At 41.6% G+C, this 16,997-nt stretch overlaps 1 protein-coding gene across 2 annotated transcripts in view; it reads left to right on the top strand.

Annotated features, from left to right (window-relative positions):
• Window positions 1–16,997, top strand: part of LOC130166540 (protein sidekick-1-like) — a 223,130-nt gene that overhangs the window by 110,939 nt on the left and 95,194 nt on the right. For both annotated transcript variants that reach the window (XM_056372217.1, XM_056372218.1), the window contains exon 5: window positions 5,341–5,474. In XM_056372217.1, coding sequence (XP_056228192.1) covers window positions 5,341–5,474 — 134 coding nt within the window. The remainder of the gene's footprint in view (window positions 1–5,340; window positions 5,475–16,997) is intronic.

A 16,997-nucleotide genomic window follows, 5' to 3' on the forward strand; every position in this document is an offset into this window, starting at 1 on the left:
GTGAACTGGAAGCATTACTGTGCCTGTACAGTATTGCTATGGGAGAAACAAAATCCCAATTTTTCTTTAGACTTTCTAAAAGAATACTTAATCTTCTCTCTTAAATTTGACACAGAACACACTTCACTGTTAAAGCCAGCAAGCAGGTATTAGATCTGAGAAGTTTCAGTTTTTGATTTAGCCTGTTGGCTTATTTTTCAGTAATCAGAGACTTAAACAAATGTTTTATTTAAAGATAATTTTTTGAGGCAGTGCATTTAGACTGAGCAAGAGGATTAAAGAATATTCAGCAAATATACTGTAAAACAAATCTTCAACCCCAGGCTGTGTTCACAATAGCTTCATTTAAACTGTGCATGGAAAATCACTAAAGCAGTCACTGTCAAGCTACTGGCAGCAGAGTGTCAAGAGTTACTGGCAGTGGTCCAGTTCTCAGTCTTAACTCAGTTAGACTCTTTAATCCCATTACAAAAACAGATCTGTCATATTTTCCAAAACTACATGTAACTGTTGTTGGAAAAGTTAAGTTCTCTTCATTGTTTTTATCTTTTATTTTCACTACCGGGATCATTCCTCTTTTTCCCTCACCCTGTACTCTTACATTACAGTAGTCTACAGCAGCACCTTATATCATCTAAGACTTTCAGCTTCTCCTTGTGCCCAATTTACCCCAAAGCCTCACAAGAGGAACTTTCTGTCAGACATTGCCATCAGCCATGAGGGAGTGCATCCTTTGAAATCAGTGAAAAATACCAGCCTCAACCAAGTGAAGCAACCGAACCGAACCAAGAAACGCAATTCTTGATGGATGACTCATGCATTTATCCTCATGAAGTCCAGTGAAGTTACGGAACAAAGTTTGCACTGTTTTTTTCCTGAATTCAAAGTTGTTTAAAAAAAAAAAAAAAAAAAAGCCACATTAAGGGTCTTCAAGTCAATGAAATTAAAACAAAAATACTTCTACTGACAACAATGACTTGTTTTCGTAATGCCTACAGTGATTGGCTTCACTGTGTGTTTTTTATGTCGGCCTTTGTTTGCAGTTGTGCAGATAAAGAAAAAACACAAGCCAAGAAAAGCTATCATAGCACATATTGATGAATACTGTGCAGAAGCTTCCCCGTCCTCTCCGCATTCAGAACAATGCTCTCTCTGCAGCTGAGTTTTATAGTTACCAATTACTTTGGGATAGAGAACACCACACCACAACTCAAGCTGACAGGCAATTTTGAGAGCCGGGATGTTTAAAAAATTTTAATACCTCAGCCCTGTGTAAAGTTTGTAATAAATAACTTTAAGCAGGATTTTTTCAGGTCCACACACACACACACACACACACACACAAACAATGTGGCCTTCAGCAGGTATGAGGTATGTACGTTAACTATCAATCAGTCCAACAGAGGATGTATTCATGTGTCCACCGACTTTAACACCAAAGCAAACATCCGCTTTAAACGGCTGATGGGGACAGTGAATGCTCCCGACTGTGCGAAGGTCCGTGTGAGAAGGTGTGTGCATGTATGTATGCGCTGTATGTGTGGGCGGCGGGCTGGCTGGCAACTCGCCTTGGAGACGAAGCTGCCAAAAAGAGCCTGCTGTCTGGACTCGGTTTACAGTGGAGTATCCCTCCTTCTGCCCTGCTGCCACACTCCCCTGCCCTGAGCGTCTGTGTGTCAGACGCACTGTGGGTTAAGAAGGTGGCACGTTGCCTATTAGAGATAGAGAGGGAGGGCAGACAAGGCCGAGGTAGGCTCTGTTGGCAGGAGACCTGACGCACACACTCACACACACACTTAGACACACTTAGATATATAAAGAAAAAACAGAAAAAAACTGACTCATTCACTCATCCTCTGGCCTGCGACATGTGTGTGCTAATTAGCTCTTGGCACACTTGTGTGTGTGTGTGTGTGTGTGTGTGTGTGTGTGTGTGTGTGTGTTCGGCAGTCAGTCTTGCAGTGCGGACACCCCTGAGTGTTTATTAAATGAGTCTTGGGGCCAGACACTTAATGAAAGACCAATCTGGCTTGGTGCTTTGGTTCAAAGAAGTCAGGGGGGAGGAGATGGGAAGTAAGACACGGCAGTTATATAGAGTTAGGGGGAAGGAGAGTGTGACAGAGAGACAGCTACAGAGAGAAATGCAAAGAAAATTGGAAGAAACCAAGAAAGAAATGTGCAGATTGTAATCTGAATGAGAATGGAAGATGGGATTTGAGAGAAAGAGTCAGAGAGGCTGTTTTTTATTATTTGAGTGGGATGAGGGATACAGGGAGGAATGCAGAAGGAGGGAATAGGATCAAGCTGATTACTGTATTTTAATTTCCCTCTTCTGCCTAGGGATAAACTGTCGCATACATGCGCACACACACACACACACACACACACACACACACACACACACACACACACACATAAGCATGCAGAGTTATGCGCACTTTTACAATTGAGTTTGTCTTTAATTAAAAGCCAGAACAATTTTGTCCAGTTTAATTAAATGTAGAACTAAAAGAGAGCCGAAAGTTGCATGTTGAATTTGTGTTTTATTAAATCTAAACGACAATGCCATTCAATCAGAGTGAAAAGACACACACGTAAGCTGTTCATGTGCACGACTATTTGAACGCCTGTATGTGTATGTGTATGCGTGTGCGTGCGTGCGTGTGTGTGTGTGTTGGACTATAATGTAACTCTTAGGATGATATTGTGTAACCACCCTCCAGCTACTCGGAACGAACGGGGGCATTTTATTATTTCTTGAAGGGAATTCCAAATGAATCGAGGTCCTCTTAATCTCTGTTGCCTGACTTCTTATTGGCTTATTTCATTCCTTTTCCTCTGTGTTGCTTATTTTCCGATATGAAACTTCCATGTGAAGATTTAATGGGAAATCAAGCCTGAGAAGGGGGAAAAAAATGAAAGTGTGAAGCAAATCACTGTAACCATCAGCCTGTGTCATCACCAGTGATTTCAAATGTAAATAGGACATATAAATGGCTTTATGTAAATGAGGAAAGATACTACATGAACAATTGCTTTTAACTAAACAAATGTTCAGATGTTAATATGCTATCTTAATTGGTCTTACTGCTTCCTCACACACCCCCACTGCGCTCCTTTGACTTTGAATGTTAATAACTTAGTGGATTTAGATTCCCTCGGACCTCCCAGGCTCTCTCCGCCCTCACACACTATGGGCAAGTGGAGACATGCCTTCACTGTCTATTAATCAGCATGTGCTGGGTAAAATAGATGTGAAAAAATGGGCTGGTCAGTGCAGTTAATGAGCTTAACAGCTATAAATTGCATTATAGACCTCGGTGAGGATGCAGAATCTATTACTACTGTGGAATAAGTAAGAGAGCGCAGGAGAGGAAGGTCTGGTGAAAGTCTCTATTTCAGGCAGTGAGATATGGTTAAATGCACACACACACACACTCACACACACACATAGACACACACACTCACACAAATGGAGTGTCATTGTTGGGGTTCAGGCTCTGGCTGTTGTGAATGTTCTCCTGGGAAATCACCCGGAATAAAATTAGACCTGAGGAATTCTGTGTGTGTGTGTGTGTGTGTGTGTGTGTGTGTGTGTGTGTGTGTGTGTGTGTGTGTGTGTGTGTGTGTGTGTGTGTGTGTGTGTGTGTGTTTGTGTTTCTTCTCTTCTCTTCTCTTCTCTTCTCCATCAATATCCTGTTCAACCATTAGTTCCAATGCACATACAAACACATCCATGCTCTTGGTCACAGGATATAAATCTGATGTTCATGGCTGGATCAACGCAGCCTTTTTACAGTAGAGCTATGGATATCGGTGGATCGCATTTGGTTGTTTTGTTGTGCCAGCACGCGGTTTATAGCATCGGAGCGAGGGTGGAGTCACCACCTGAACTGAATGTAGATGGCACATGAGGTGGCAGCCATGACACGAGTTATATATCATATGATAATCAAACAGTAGCAAGGCAGTAAACTTTCCTTTCATCTTCTCCAGCTGTATGGTGTTGGCAGAGACTGCAAACCACCTTTTCCATTCATTCTCAGCTGCTAAAAGCCAGTGTGGTGAAAATAACCAAGTGAAATATGTGTTTACTAGTCTGTGTTGTTTACAGTGATGTTGGTACACAGAGTGTTTTGTTTACTTGCCATTGATTCAAGTCGGAATAAGCAGAATGCTGTGTTATGGTCAAATTTAAATGGAGTGGAAACCATGTCCATCCGGCACAAAATGGCACCTGCAGGCCTTGTTTAGGAGCACACCCACTGCTGATAATTCAGCACTGCTAAACAATGTTCACAGAAAAATACACATAACCTAGACACACACACACGCACACAAGCACACGGTTGTTTTGTTCAAAATAATGTGTTTTCCAAATAAAAATGTGCAGTATTCACAATCATTGAATATCCTTTTATTTTGTATTTGTGTAGCCCAAAATAAAAAAAAGTTTTTTCGCAATCTGAACACAGAATACAGTCTCTGAATAATTGTTTTGCAGGGACAGAAAAACAGGCTGAGTCTATAAGAATAAAAGACAGTCATCTCGCTTTAATATGCTTTATTCTCCCTTTGGTCATATTGATTTTATTTCAGCGCCGGCACTCAGGTTAGAATATTGGGGGATCCGGAAAACACAAGTAGCATCACTAAAAACATCAACCTGTGCTTCCTGCCTTGCGGCATCTGTTCCCAGACAGACAAGTTCAAACACATGAAAATCTGAGCGTTACAAATCTATTTTTTACCCTCCTCAGCTCCCCCCTGTTGTCCTCCTCCCTATCCACACCGTCTCCTTCCAAAATCAACTCTTCCTATTATGCTCCCCTTATAAGCGGCAGCACCACAAAAGTCTGTTTGTAAACGATTGTTTCCTATCTCTGTGTGCTCATGTGAGGACGGTTAGATCTTGTGTTTGTGATTGTGTGTGCTTGTACTGTATGTTTGTGCTGTATTGATTGTTGCGGGTACACGGGGAAATAAGGATGGATCAGTGAAAAGACGGAAGAACAGAGGATAATACACAAACAGTAAGAATGGCCAGAAGAATGAAAGAGACACAAAATGAGCCACATATCAATCTGAGACAGGAGGAGAGATTTATTTAAGCTTCCAGAATCCTCTTTCCTTTCTGATGCTTGTATTCGATGTTTCCCCCCCCTTATGAATTCTAAATGATCCATGTAGCAAATACTCTCCTCTTGTCAGAGTCTTAGTTTGAGCAGTGCTCTTGTCTGAGACGGAGCAATGCCCGAGCGAGGCATGTTTTCCTTTCAGTTGTTGTTCCTGTGTTTTCTAATCCCTTGTTCCCCTGCGTGTTTTGTTTGTGCCCTACAGAGCAATCACTTCGGACAATCAGTTGGTCGTCCTGGCAACCACAGCGACAGACGCAGGACGTTACCATTTAGAGGCTGTGAACGAGATGACAGGAGAGAATGTGACGAGTCCTGCCGTCTACCTGAGCATCTCTGGTAAAAAAAAATAAATAAAAAATACGTTCTCTCTGATTCTGAAAGCTTTGAGAAAAGATAAGCAACCTGACTAATTAGCAGCGTGTGCATTCAAAACATCAGAGTCACTGTAGTCTACCATGAATCTATGAGGTGTATTTTAATCACACAACGAAACAGAGTCTATGCAATAATCAAATATGTCTGTCTGTGGATTAGAAGATTCTCAGACTCTTTGAGAAAGTGCCACTTGCTCATTATTTCTTATTGGGTTTTTTTTTTTTTTTTTTTAACCCTTTAGTACTACCTCCCTGAATGAGTGAGTGAGCAAGTGAGTTATACCATTGATGAGCCAACTGTTGGACTTTTCCCATCGGCATGTAGTCTTAACGAGCTGTATGTCAGTCACTACTTATGATACTTGTTCTGTTTTCCGACAGCAGAAACAGAAAAAGACGTAAATGAGAACAGCTTTATTGGAAACTCGGCTGTATTAAAGTATGTGAGCGCGGAGGCAGAATGCAAATAGAGCGCGATGACGCAGTGGATATGCTAATTAGTTTCCACAACAGTCTTCAACTACATCTTACTACTACTACATTTTAACCTCGTCTTGTCAGGCTGTTGAAAAGCTTGATGAAGTGCTCCTTGTTATCAAAAAGACAAGGCTCAGAAGACAATTTTGAGTTGTTGCCTCATTACTGTCAAGTCTTATAGATACAGCCCGAAAATGAAAGGAGCAGCAGAACATATGAACTTTGCCAATTTTTGTAGCTACCTGATCGAAATACTGAAGGTGGTGATTCTGAACCATTAACGTGAGAAGTTTAAATGATTGATGTTATGTGATTGAAAGTAGACAGGTAGATTCAAACAACTGAAATGACCTGATGCAATGAGATTGTTTCATTAGAGAAGAATCATCACTCAGAGGATCTTGTTGTGTTGTCAAGTGGTGTTACTCCCCACAAATGATTTTTGGCCAGGAACACCAACTGGCTTGCAGAGAAGGCATCAACCAGTCAACAGCCACGTTTTATTTTAGATTTAAGCAAGTTATAATCTGATGTTTGTCAGCGCGGGCTACAAATGTTTGGAACATTGCTAAATAAATAAGAAAAGTGAGGCGAGACAAAACAATTTGACAAAATATTTGCTAAACCTAAAGTTTTGCTCCATCTATATTTTGCCAGACCAGTCATTACGTGTGTTGTCTGTAGTTTCGTAATAAGGTTGATGCTCTTCCCTGACTGTCAAAGACTAAAAAAATCTGTGCAAGTTGGTGGAAACAGTCTTTATGTGGGGTTTGTTCAGACTGCAGCTTTAGCACTCACTGCACTATTATTACTAATTGTAACAGACACAGTCCTTTACAAATGACATTAGTAAATAGATCGAGCCCATATCAGTGTTGTTCCTGTTAATTGGTGTTTACAGGCTCTTGGTATTTAAAGAATATTAAAACCACAGTTATTGATTGCCTGTTTTCGCCTTTTACAAAGGGTCAAGTCATGCAGCTGGCTTTTAATTCAAAAACAGTTTTTGGCTCATTAATGTTAGTAAATAGCGAGCAGCCATTTCTTCAAAGAGGCTGCATTCACAACAAATGCAAAGTTTGGTGCCCCTGCCTCAGTCACGGCATTAATCTGCGACTCACTTTATCGCTGTATCCTTCTCTGTATCTCTATCGTTTCTCCTTGGAGGCCAGTGTATAGACTCTACAGTCCAACAGTCCTTCAGCTGAAGTGCTCACTATAGTTAAATGAGAGAGGGAGGGGACGCTCTGTCCCTTGTGGCTGTATAGAGTTTTAATTAGATTCTCTTTACAGGGTTGTATCCTTTGGTATCCTTTGTCACAAATGCACACGCACACACTGACACACACACACACATTCACATAAATATACGCACAGTACCTTGTTACAGCTGTCAGTGTGGAGCGCTCCCTTGGGCGTGTTTTTAGGAATGGTAAGGGTATAGTTAGTCTTCACTGATCAGTCTTCAGCCATAAACGTCAGCGTGTGCATGTGTGTGTGTTTGTCTCTGTTTATCATTGAGGGTTTTTCTACAATAAAGATTTCTTGGGTAAATATCCTTTGCTATGAAACAGCATATTTGATTCAGTTATTTGTTATTGAGACTGAGAAAAACTAGAGGAAAAAAGGAATTAAATTCAAAGTGTGAGGGCAAACAAAATAGTCAAAATGATGCAAAAAAAGGGCAAGATGTGAAAGAGAAAAGACAAAAGCAAACAAACAATGGAACATGGAAACAGAAGGTATTTCTTCATGGTTGATTTTGTATTTGTGTGGTTAATTGTCAGGCCTGACTCTTGTGAGAAAACGCTAATAGTAAATTATGAATTAAGTCTAAAATGACGACTGTATCGATGGTTTTGGTTTTTCAAATCACAGTATTCTCTGTAATACTAACAGTTACACATTACACATAGAGCACATTGCACGCCCGTATCATTAATAGGCGAGAGCAGACAAGGTTCGGTGGCAGGAAATTTGAAGAGAAAAGAATCCATTTTGTTCAAATGAGATTAAATTAAAGTGAACTGAAGTGATGAGCAGTTCAGCAGGTTAACTGACACAAGAAAACATGAGAATGAACTCAGGCAAATTGTGTTTTTTGTTCGTTTGTACCTCCGCTTTCTTTCTTTCTTCTTTTTTTTTTCTTTCCTGTCCTATGTCCTTCTCCCTCCATTTCCTGTCTCCTCTCTTTTCCATTCTATTAAGCAGCCTGTACTGGATCTAAAGAACGAAGTTCGAAGCTGTCAGTCAAATTTCCTATTTCTAAAAATGTTGTCTGTCTTTTCATAAATTCCCCAGAATAAATGAGATACCTATTTTCTATTCTCCCCTTTCTCACTTTGATTCGAACGCTGTGCTCAACAGAGAAGAACAAGCGAGAAAGAGGACTGGTAGAGAAAGCGAGAGAGAGAGAAAAGGAATTAATGAAGTGAGCCACAGGGTGCAGACTGAGAATATGACCAACAACCTGTTAATGTCAGGACTGCTGGAAATCTCTTTGTGCGTTTCCTTTCCACAATCACACAGACACACACTCACACAAGCACAGGCATGAACCGTTAAGGTACAGTCACATTTGAACAATGTGTCACATTCATGCCGTGTCCATCAAAATCTTTCTGCTAATCCACAGAGCCTTTAAGAGCCAAGAAAAGAGGTACGCAGCGAGCTGTACGACCTGCCTACTTGACATAGCCATTATCTACATGTCCCTGACCGCTATCCTGTGAGTGTGGCCCAGACTGCTGAAAATAAAAAGCACTAACTGTCATCCGTGGTTGAGCTGCAACAGCCACAATTGATAGCAGCTCAACAGCTTGGTGAGAGGTCACACACTGTAATCACTGGAAGTACAGCCTGCCTCTAAAATAAACAGCTCCTGCAGCTTTTTTATCACCGCCGACAACATATGGTGTTACAGGAGACATTTTCAGTCAGTCGTCAAATGCAGAAAGAACATGACAGATTGGACAGAAGCTGGAATTTAGATATTCAAAGATGAACCTGTGCTGCACAAGGCGTCCAAATGTGAAGTCAATGCAGCAAAGCACATCAACGCAGCAACTCCAGGGAGGGAGGGTCAGCCTCAAGGTGCAGGTCTGGCCATTTAGTTACAGTATACACTTGATTTGATTCAGGGTGTGTTTGCATTAGAGAAACAGAGCTCTAATGGCCTCGGGGTATTTCTGTTTCTGGGAGATGAGGATCCCTGCTCCAATTAATTAAGCTCCATGCATACCTGACATCATTTCTCCCTCCCTTTTTCTCTTTAATACACACACATTCACACATTCACACACACCTCAGCCTGCCAATCAAAACAGCAGTCAGTCTCCCTGTTGCCCAGAAGTGTGTGTGCGTGTCTGTGTGCTTTTCTTCAGTTCACAGCTGTGGAGGTCTTTGTAGATTTGTACTTCAGACCATTACAGCAGCAAAATATCCCCGAAGAGAGAGTGCTCACTAGAGAGAGAGAGAGAGAGAGAGACACACACACACACACACGTAACAGCACACAGACATGCAAACATACACACATGTAAAAGACACATGCCCGGAAATCACTCAGCATATCTGGACATCATCAAAGACGTGCACTTTATACGGAATAAAGAAATGAGACAAAACGGCTCGAGCCATCAGACACCACGAGATAAAGAAGTGGGAGCGTGATAAATATAATCCCACATGAATGGATCTAACATACGGAACAAGAGGAGGGGAGAGGGGAGGACACGCAGGGTAGACAGGAGAGGAAGAAGAGAAGGCAGGATAAGAGAAGAAAGAGTGGGAGCTGATCAGCTGCCTTTATCTTTTCTATAGCGAGGACAGCAATGTCACGCTTGTTAATGATTGCTGAACTGCAAAAAGTAGCATAGAGTATTACGTGCACACACAGAAGCACTGCGTACAGGGAGGCTCTTTCTAAAAGAGAACTCCAGCTGCTTTGTATTTCACTTCCATAAAGTAGTGAGGCAGATTTTTTCTTACAAATCGATGCAGTAGGGGCCAAAGTGTTCAGACTTTTAGTCCCTAAATGCTATTTACACCGTCTTTTCTTTAGACCCTCGCCTCATGAATGCCCACATCTTTCAAATACCAGTGTATAACACAGGCTAGCTCTTAGAAATCTGTAGTCTCCAAACCCAAGCTGAGATGACCATGGTGAGATCACTCTGAGCAGCACTACCAGACCCAGACTACCGAACTGATCTTGATGAAAAGAATCTCTGGCGTTTCCCTTTAACATGCTCCACATACTCCACTCCATAATTACTGTGTTGCAGAAGCCAATGCAAACTCCTGCTAAAAAAAAAAGTTTCTCGAAACAAGTTCTCTTGAAAACAAGAAAGTTGGAAGAAGAGGTTTGAAAATGTCAAACTCAGCTTCATAGTTGTGCACAGTAATGATTTGCGGTATAAATTTGATTCTGCTGAATAAAGAACGGGGGCAATCTGCTATTTTCTCAAATACTGTATCCACTGATGTAGTTGAATGGAGCACAAATAGAGAGAGGAGCGATCACAAAGCAGAGACGGCGAGACGCGGTAGTGACGCAAGAGTAACACAGAAGGGGCTGCTGAAAAGAGAGCTCAGGCTCCAAGTGCATAAATGCATTGTAAAATAACCTTATATCCTTTCATAACCTTAATCATTGCATGTGTGTTTTGGGAAGGGTGTGGGAGTCTGAGTTTGATTACCTCGGCTCAGTGATTGGAGGAGAGACTGTCTGAGTTTGATTACGCCTCCTGTTGGAGACTCCCATGGTGTCTGCCATTGTACGTCACTCCCATTCCTCCTGTATATCCTCTTCTGTCCCCTGCCTCCATCAGGCAGGGCTTGTCACCCCGCGGCCCTGAGAAGTGACGGAGTGGCCTTTGTCAGGAGCTGAGGAATAGACTCGTGTAGCATCTGACTCAGTCTGACCTCAGGATAACCCAGACACACACACACAGTGTCACATACACACTCGGGGTATCTTTTGGGAAAGGAGATATAATAGAAGTGAGGAAAACTGTTTTGCTCAGAACACTGGAACAGCATATGGCACATGATGCTCAACTTACTATCTCTTTAGAAAGCTTTTAAGATTACATAGTTTGAAGTATTTGATGAACACTGAAATCTGTTTGTGTGTGTTTCTGTGTGTGTGTGTGTGTGTGTGTGTGTGTGTGTGTGTGTGCTTGGCGACAACAGTTGTTATTTTTGTGTGCTTGTGTCTTTGTTTCATTTGTTTCTCTCTCTAATCATCTTCCCTCCCTTCCAGATGTTTCCTTTCCACATCACTGACTCTTAAATGAGAGCCTGCCGCGGATCTTTCTGTGCACGTGTGTGACTGTGTTTGTGTGTGTGTGTGTGTGTGTGTTTGTCTAAGCATCCGTGTGTGTGTGTGTCTTTGCTCCAGGTCCCATCCCAGTTGTTCTGTGGCGCGTCTAATTGGAGGTATTTTAGCGTCCCTGGAGAGAGAGAGAGAGAGAGAGAGAGAGTGTGTGCAATTGTGTTTTTGTGGCCTACAATCTATGTGGTTGGTGCAGGTTTTTGCACGTGTGTGTGTGTGTGTGTGTGTGTGTGTGTGTGTGTGTGTGTGTGTGTGTGTGTGTGTGTGTGTAGTGCGTTGTATTGTCACAGACCCCCGACACCTGCCAGCCCTCATTTAAAAGCTTAAACATAGGATCAGAGAATCCCCTGTATCTCTGTGTGCAGTCAGGTTGTTTCCAGTGCTGCAGCATCATGCACTCACTCAAGCTGTTTTGCATTTTGCTGCATCATGCCTTGGTAGGCTTTAAAGAACACCATAGAAACCAACATGGCAACGTAATGATCTGTGCCTCAATCTGCCTCAGTGTGCTCTATGTGAATAGTCAGTCTGAAGCTTCTAGTATTGTATAGGGAATATGTCCCAAGAGGTTTTAGTCAAACCAGCGAGAGCAGAATACCGACAGACATGTGGAGCAGCGATGCTCTCTTAGACTTTTTTGGCTGGTGACCCAATGCAAACGAATGGCAAATTAGGAGCTGCGTAGCAACTCACCGACCCCGATACGAGCACAGGTGTACGCACTGAACAGTGACACTAAATCTTTTTTTCTGCTCTTAATTAATTACCAGCAGAATCTATGGCAATGTTAGGAAGCAGCTGCCAACACTCTGTATTTAACAGCAAAATAAAAATGTCTCAAAGTTTCATAGCAATGCTCAGATATTGTGTTGTTAGACTTCTGTCTGGATGCTAAACTGTAGCTGCTCTCGGGTCAGAATGGTACATGTTAAGATGATATTAATCATAGTAATGGCACTTTCAAAACTCTGTTTGCATGTTTAGTGCTGCGGTAGAAGAAAAACCCATCGCATTCAGCCAAAGAGAAAAACAAAGAAGGTACTGGGGTGTGTGTGATCACAATCAGCCACTTTACCTGTGGGTAAATGTGTGAATTCATTGGCAGTTCATTTAGATCAAAGACACAACCCTGCAGCTGAACGACTACTGCAAACTGAAGAAAGCATAAACAAAATATCTTTGTTTTTGAGTATTTTATTCTCCAGTGCTGAAGGTAAAAAGTGAACACTGCATTAAAGGAGCAGTCAGATATTGTGTGCAGGCATGGACCCGTGTTTCACGTTACAATCATCTGTCGATTATCAATCAATCAGACTAAAATCTGCAAATATTTTGATAATTGCTAATAAAATTCCAAAGATTCAGTTGTTGTAGTTTATCAGATGTGGATGATTTGTATCTTTCTCTGTGGTATGTCATCGTGAATTCAGTGTGATTGTGTTTTGAACTGTTGGGTCACCTTGGGTTTTGAGAAATTGTAATGCACTTTTTTTTTTTGGTACAAAAGTATAGACTAAACAATTAAACATTATTGTCATGTGAATTCTCAGCCATGGTCTGTTTTTAGTTGATACGAAGAACTCACTCTGATCGGTAAAGCAGGTATCGTGTCCTATTCTGACGGTGCAGAAAAGTTTGAGTCAAAGCAACAAGCACTGAAACTTATTTTGGTTCTGTTATTTGTGCATGCTGTTGGTGTGAGACGGCCAGATACAGCACTTGCAGCAGAAAACAGATTTAGACAGGTTCTTTTGAAAACAGACTTTCGAGACAAAAGAAAACAACACATGGGCTTCAGACTCTGCAGTGTGCGCAGGCTTACTTGCCAAATAACTCCAAATTTTTGCACAGCAGCCCTCACTTTGCGACCATCTGTGATTGCTCTTGAATATCACATGGCTGGATGTGTTAAGTTCGGTTGAAAGCTTCACTTTTACTCATGTGGTTCATTAAGGAAATTAACCTTACTCTCAGTTGTCACTGAAATAAAATGGATTCAATCCTTGACTCTCCTGTGTACAGTGCATTAAAGCATGTGTGGTGTTTCATAAGAAATCAAAGGACATCCGTTCTTCATTTTGGATGGAATTTCAAGTTTGTATATCTTAAATGTGGAACGCAGAATTTCAATGCCTAAAAATCCGAGATTAGTTAGTGTGTTTAACATATACACAATGCTTTATATGCTGTAAAATATCTCTGCTCTAGCCTTTTGAAGTGGAGATTGCATAAGAAGCTTGCATTCAAGTCGTCCCAATTCTAGTTATGTGTACTTTAACCATCGTGAAGGTCACTTAACAGAACCACTGACGCATTTAATTGCATGTAAACCTTGATTAATGGATGCCAGTATGCCAGAGTCTCACAGTATTTTAACATGCTTATAGCTATTACCTTGTGCCTGCTAGGTTAATTTGAAAGATCTAACCTTGTGTGAGGACACATTAGGACTACACTGATCTCCTTGTATTGAAAGTCTGGTAATTTGAAGTCCACAAATGTGGAACACACACATGCACGATCAGACAAATAGGCACTAATACTCAGTGGTTTTGATAAAGAGGCTTGGCTAATGAATCAGTGCTTTGATTAATTCCTGCTACAACTGGTTGTGTCTGGAATTATTATATTCAATATTTCAGTTGCAAAGGGATCAGACTTCTCTCTGCTGATCCCCATCTCCTCTCTCTGTCTGTTTCCTCTGTCTCTCGTTTCTCTCTCTCTCTCTCTCTCTCTCTCTCTCAGTCCCTTCTCTCCTTCCCTCTCTGTGTAATGAGGCTTCTCTGTGGTTCTTTAATTAAAACCCCAGTGTACAGACCGAGAGATGGAGTGATGGAAGGACGGACAGGAAACTCGCTCATGGACTGTGTCAGTATGACAAGCGAACTGTGTGTCTCTGTGTGTGGCTGTGTGTGCATGCTCTACTTGTTCCACCTAGTTATGGATTTAATTGCAACCATGTTTTACAGCATGATGAAATAGATTAAGACGGATGCCCATGTATACGGCTTTAACGGAGCATTTTGCCGACGAACACCCACTCAAACCGTCTTCAAATCCTCTTCCACTGGCAAATAAAATAGTCAATAGACAAAAGGGAGGCAACAAAAAAGGCAGGTGGTGAGAGAGGTGTCCAGTGGGAGAAGAAACAGGAGGGAGAAAAAAAAGTCACAGACGGTGGATGTAACAAGTTTCTAAGAATCAATGAACAAGCAGAGGCTGTGGAGGTAACGAGGCCAGAGAACAGAATTGGAACGAAGTAGAGGAAGAGGTGACAGTGAAAGTCTGAAAGTTTTAGTCTGACAAAGGTTTCTGCCAACGTTGTTTACTTCAGGGTAGTCGGGGCACCATGGTGTATGAATCCTCGTTTGTTTGTGAGCAGTGTTTGAGTTTGGATTGTAAGGGAGGGAGTAAAAGTAGTTTCTAAACAACACTGTAAAAACTGTACAGTGAGTGATACAAATTATAGGTATAACTTTTAGTTTTTGATTATTTCAAAGAAAGGGGAACCTTTAGGAAATTATAAAATCATATTGATGAAAAAATATGGTCAGTTACAGACCACACTTTATTTCATCAGGGTTTAACTGTCACTGACAAATACTTTAATGAGAGTTTTGACGTGTGTCTAGAAAATCAAACCAATTTGCTGTAGCTCACATTTAGTGATAATAGCTACATTAATGCGATACTTGAAATGACTGTTTTATTATTCTGATCATTACGTTCAAAAGTGGCTTCATATTTTGTGGTGAATGCTCTGTAGTTGTTTACTTACAGTAATAATGACAAACATCCAGTAAATCATGTCTGGTAATTAAAGGGTATCAGATATCATGGCTCTCAGTTTAGCTGCTGACAAGAAAGAGCTGATGTTGAGCCCTTAATGTCCAAAGATCCAAATTAAAGTGATTAAAATAACTTCTGAAAAAAATAACTGAGGGATTCCAACAGTCGTTTACTGTCTGTTACTTTTAGCTGTCGGTCAGTACTTGACTGCTTCCTAGCTGGATTATGATGTGAAGTCGGCTAAGGCAAGATAACTGTGAGATCATCACTCTGTCTGTCTTTGTGAGCACTAAAAGTTGCAGTCATTGGCTAAGTAACAGCCAGCAGTTCATTTGGTAGTTTGGCTAACTCACAAATACATGTTGATACATCTTCTGAAATCTAAAAATGAGAAGCCTGATAACCGCATTAATTCAGCCCTTGATTTTATTGGAGACAGTTGGGTGCAGGGAGGTTGTAGTGACGAGACAATTTATGTTTTAATTTATGTTCAGCGGTGCAGAGGCACGCTCCGGCTCAAACGGTGTGTGAGGGTGTGTTTGTGTGTGCGTGCACATTTCCCATGTTGATACACGTTTGTTCAGTGGAGAGGTGCAGCATCTTCTACAAGAGCAAGCAGAAGGAAGGTGAAGGGATGTGTTGTTATTGTGGAGGATGTAGGCGTAAAAATATAGTTGATGTAACATCGAGGCTGACTAATGCACATTTCCAAACACTGGGCAGGGGTACCATCTCTGCTCTCTTAAGGAGATGAAATGCAAGAGCACACGCGAAACACACGGCGGATGCTGAATGAGGCGTCAAGTGCGCCGATAAGTAGTTTGGCGCTCGTGGTTTTAATGATCCTGTCAGTCACAGAGCTGTCCTTATCGCCACCTCGCTATACACCCTGCAATCCAAGACTCTGTGTGTGTATGCGTCAGTCAGTGAGTGTGAATGAACATTGATATTCTGTAATAGGAGTGTTATTCCTGTGAAGGCTTTGTGTTCGATGCAGTCTTCATGGAGACAGACATTTTACAGTTTTCCCACTCTGTTCGCTATTGTTGCTTTATTCTGATACTCATCACTGTGTGGAAATGCGCAAAGCTCCGCGACTCCAAAGCGAGAAACCCAACGGGATACGCTGTTCATATGCCAGCTTGTATCAGCACACACTGGCTATATTCAGGCTTTTCATAAACAGTTTTCAGAGGATCCCGAATATAAATGAAATATTATTGTGCATGCCAACGCACTCATTGTCTATGTGTGTCAGTGCTTCTTGCTGGGTGTAATAGGTTATTGGAGTAGCAGGCCAGTCAGCAGATGTTAATTTGAAGCAATAGAAGTGGAAGAGAAAAGGAGAGATGGGGGAGCTGGTGAATGATGGGGCAGGGTGGTAAAGGAAAGATTGGATGGAAGTGTGTGAAGAATGATAAAGGATGGGCAAATAGGAGGAGATTTGATGAGGTGCTGAGGAAGGGGAATATGTTCAGGGGGCAGAGGGAAGGAGGCAAAGAGAGACAGGTGAGTATGTCACTGGTTGGATATTGACAAACTTGGATATTGGAATATACAGAGGGGTGACAAATGAAAGGGAAACCAGCATCAAGTGTCTTAGTAAGGAGTTGGGCCAGCAAATGCCACGAGCACAGCTTCAATGCACCTTGCTATTGATTCTACAAGTCTCTGAACTCCACCAGAGGGATGAACACCATTCTTCCAAAAGATATTCCATTATTTGGTGTTTGGATGATGGTGGTGGAGAGCGCTGTCTAACATGGCGGTCCAAAATCTCCCATAGGTGCTCATTGGACTGAGATCTGGTGACTGTAAAGGCCATAGCATATGATTCACATCATTTTTATACTCATCAAACCATTCAGTGACCCCTCATGG

This window comes from Seriola aureovittata, chromosome 3, assembly GCF_021018895.1.
Source record: "Seriola aureovittata isolate HTS-2021-v1 ecotype China chromosome 3, ASM2101889v1, whole genome shotgun sequence".
NCBI lineage: Eukaryota > Metazoa > Chordata > Actinopteri > Carangiformes > Carangidae > Seriola > Seriola aureovittata.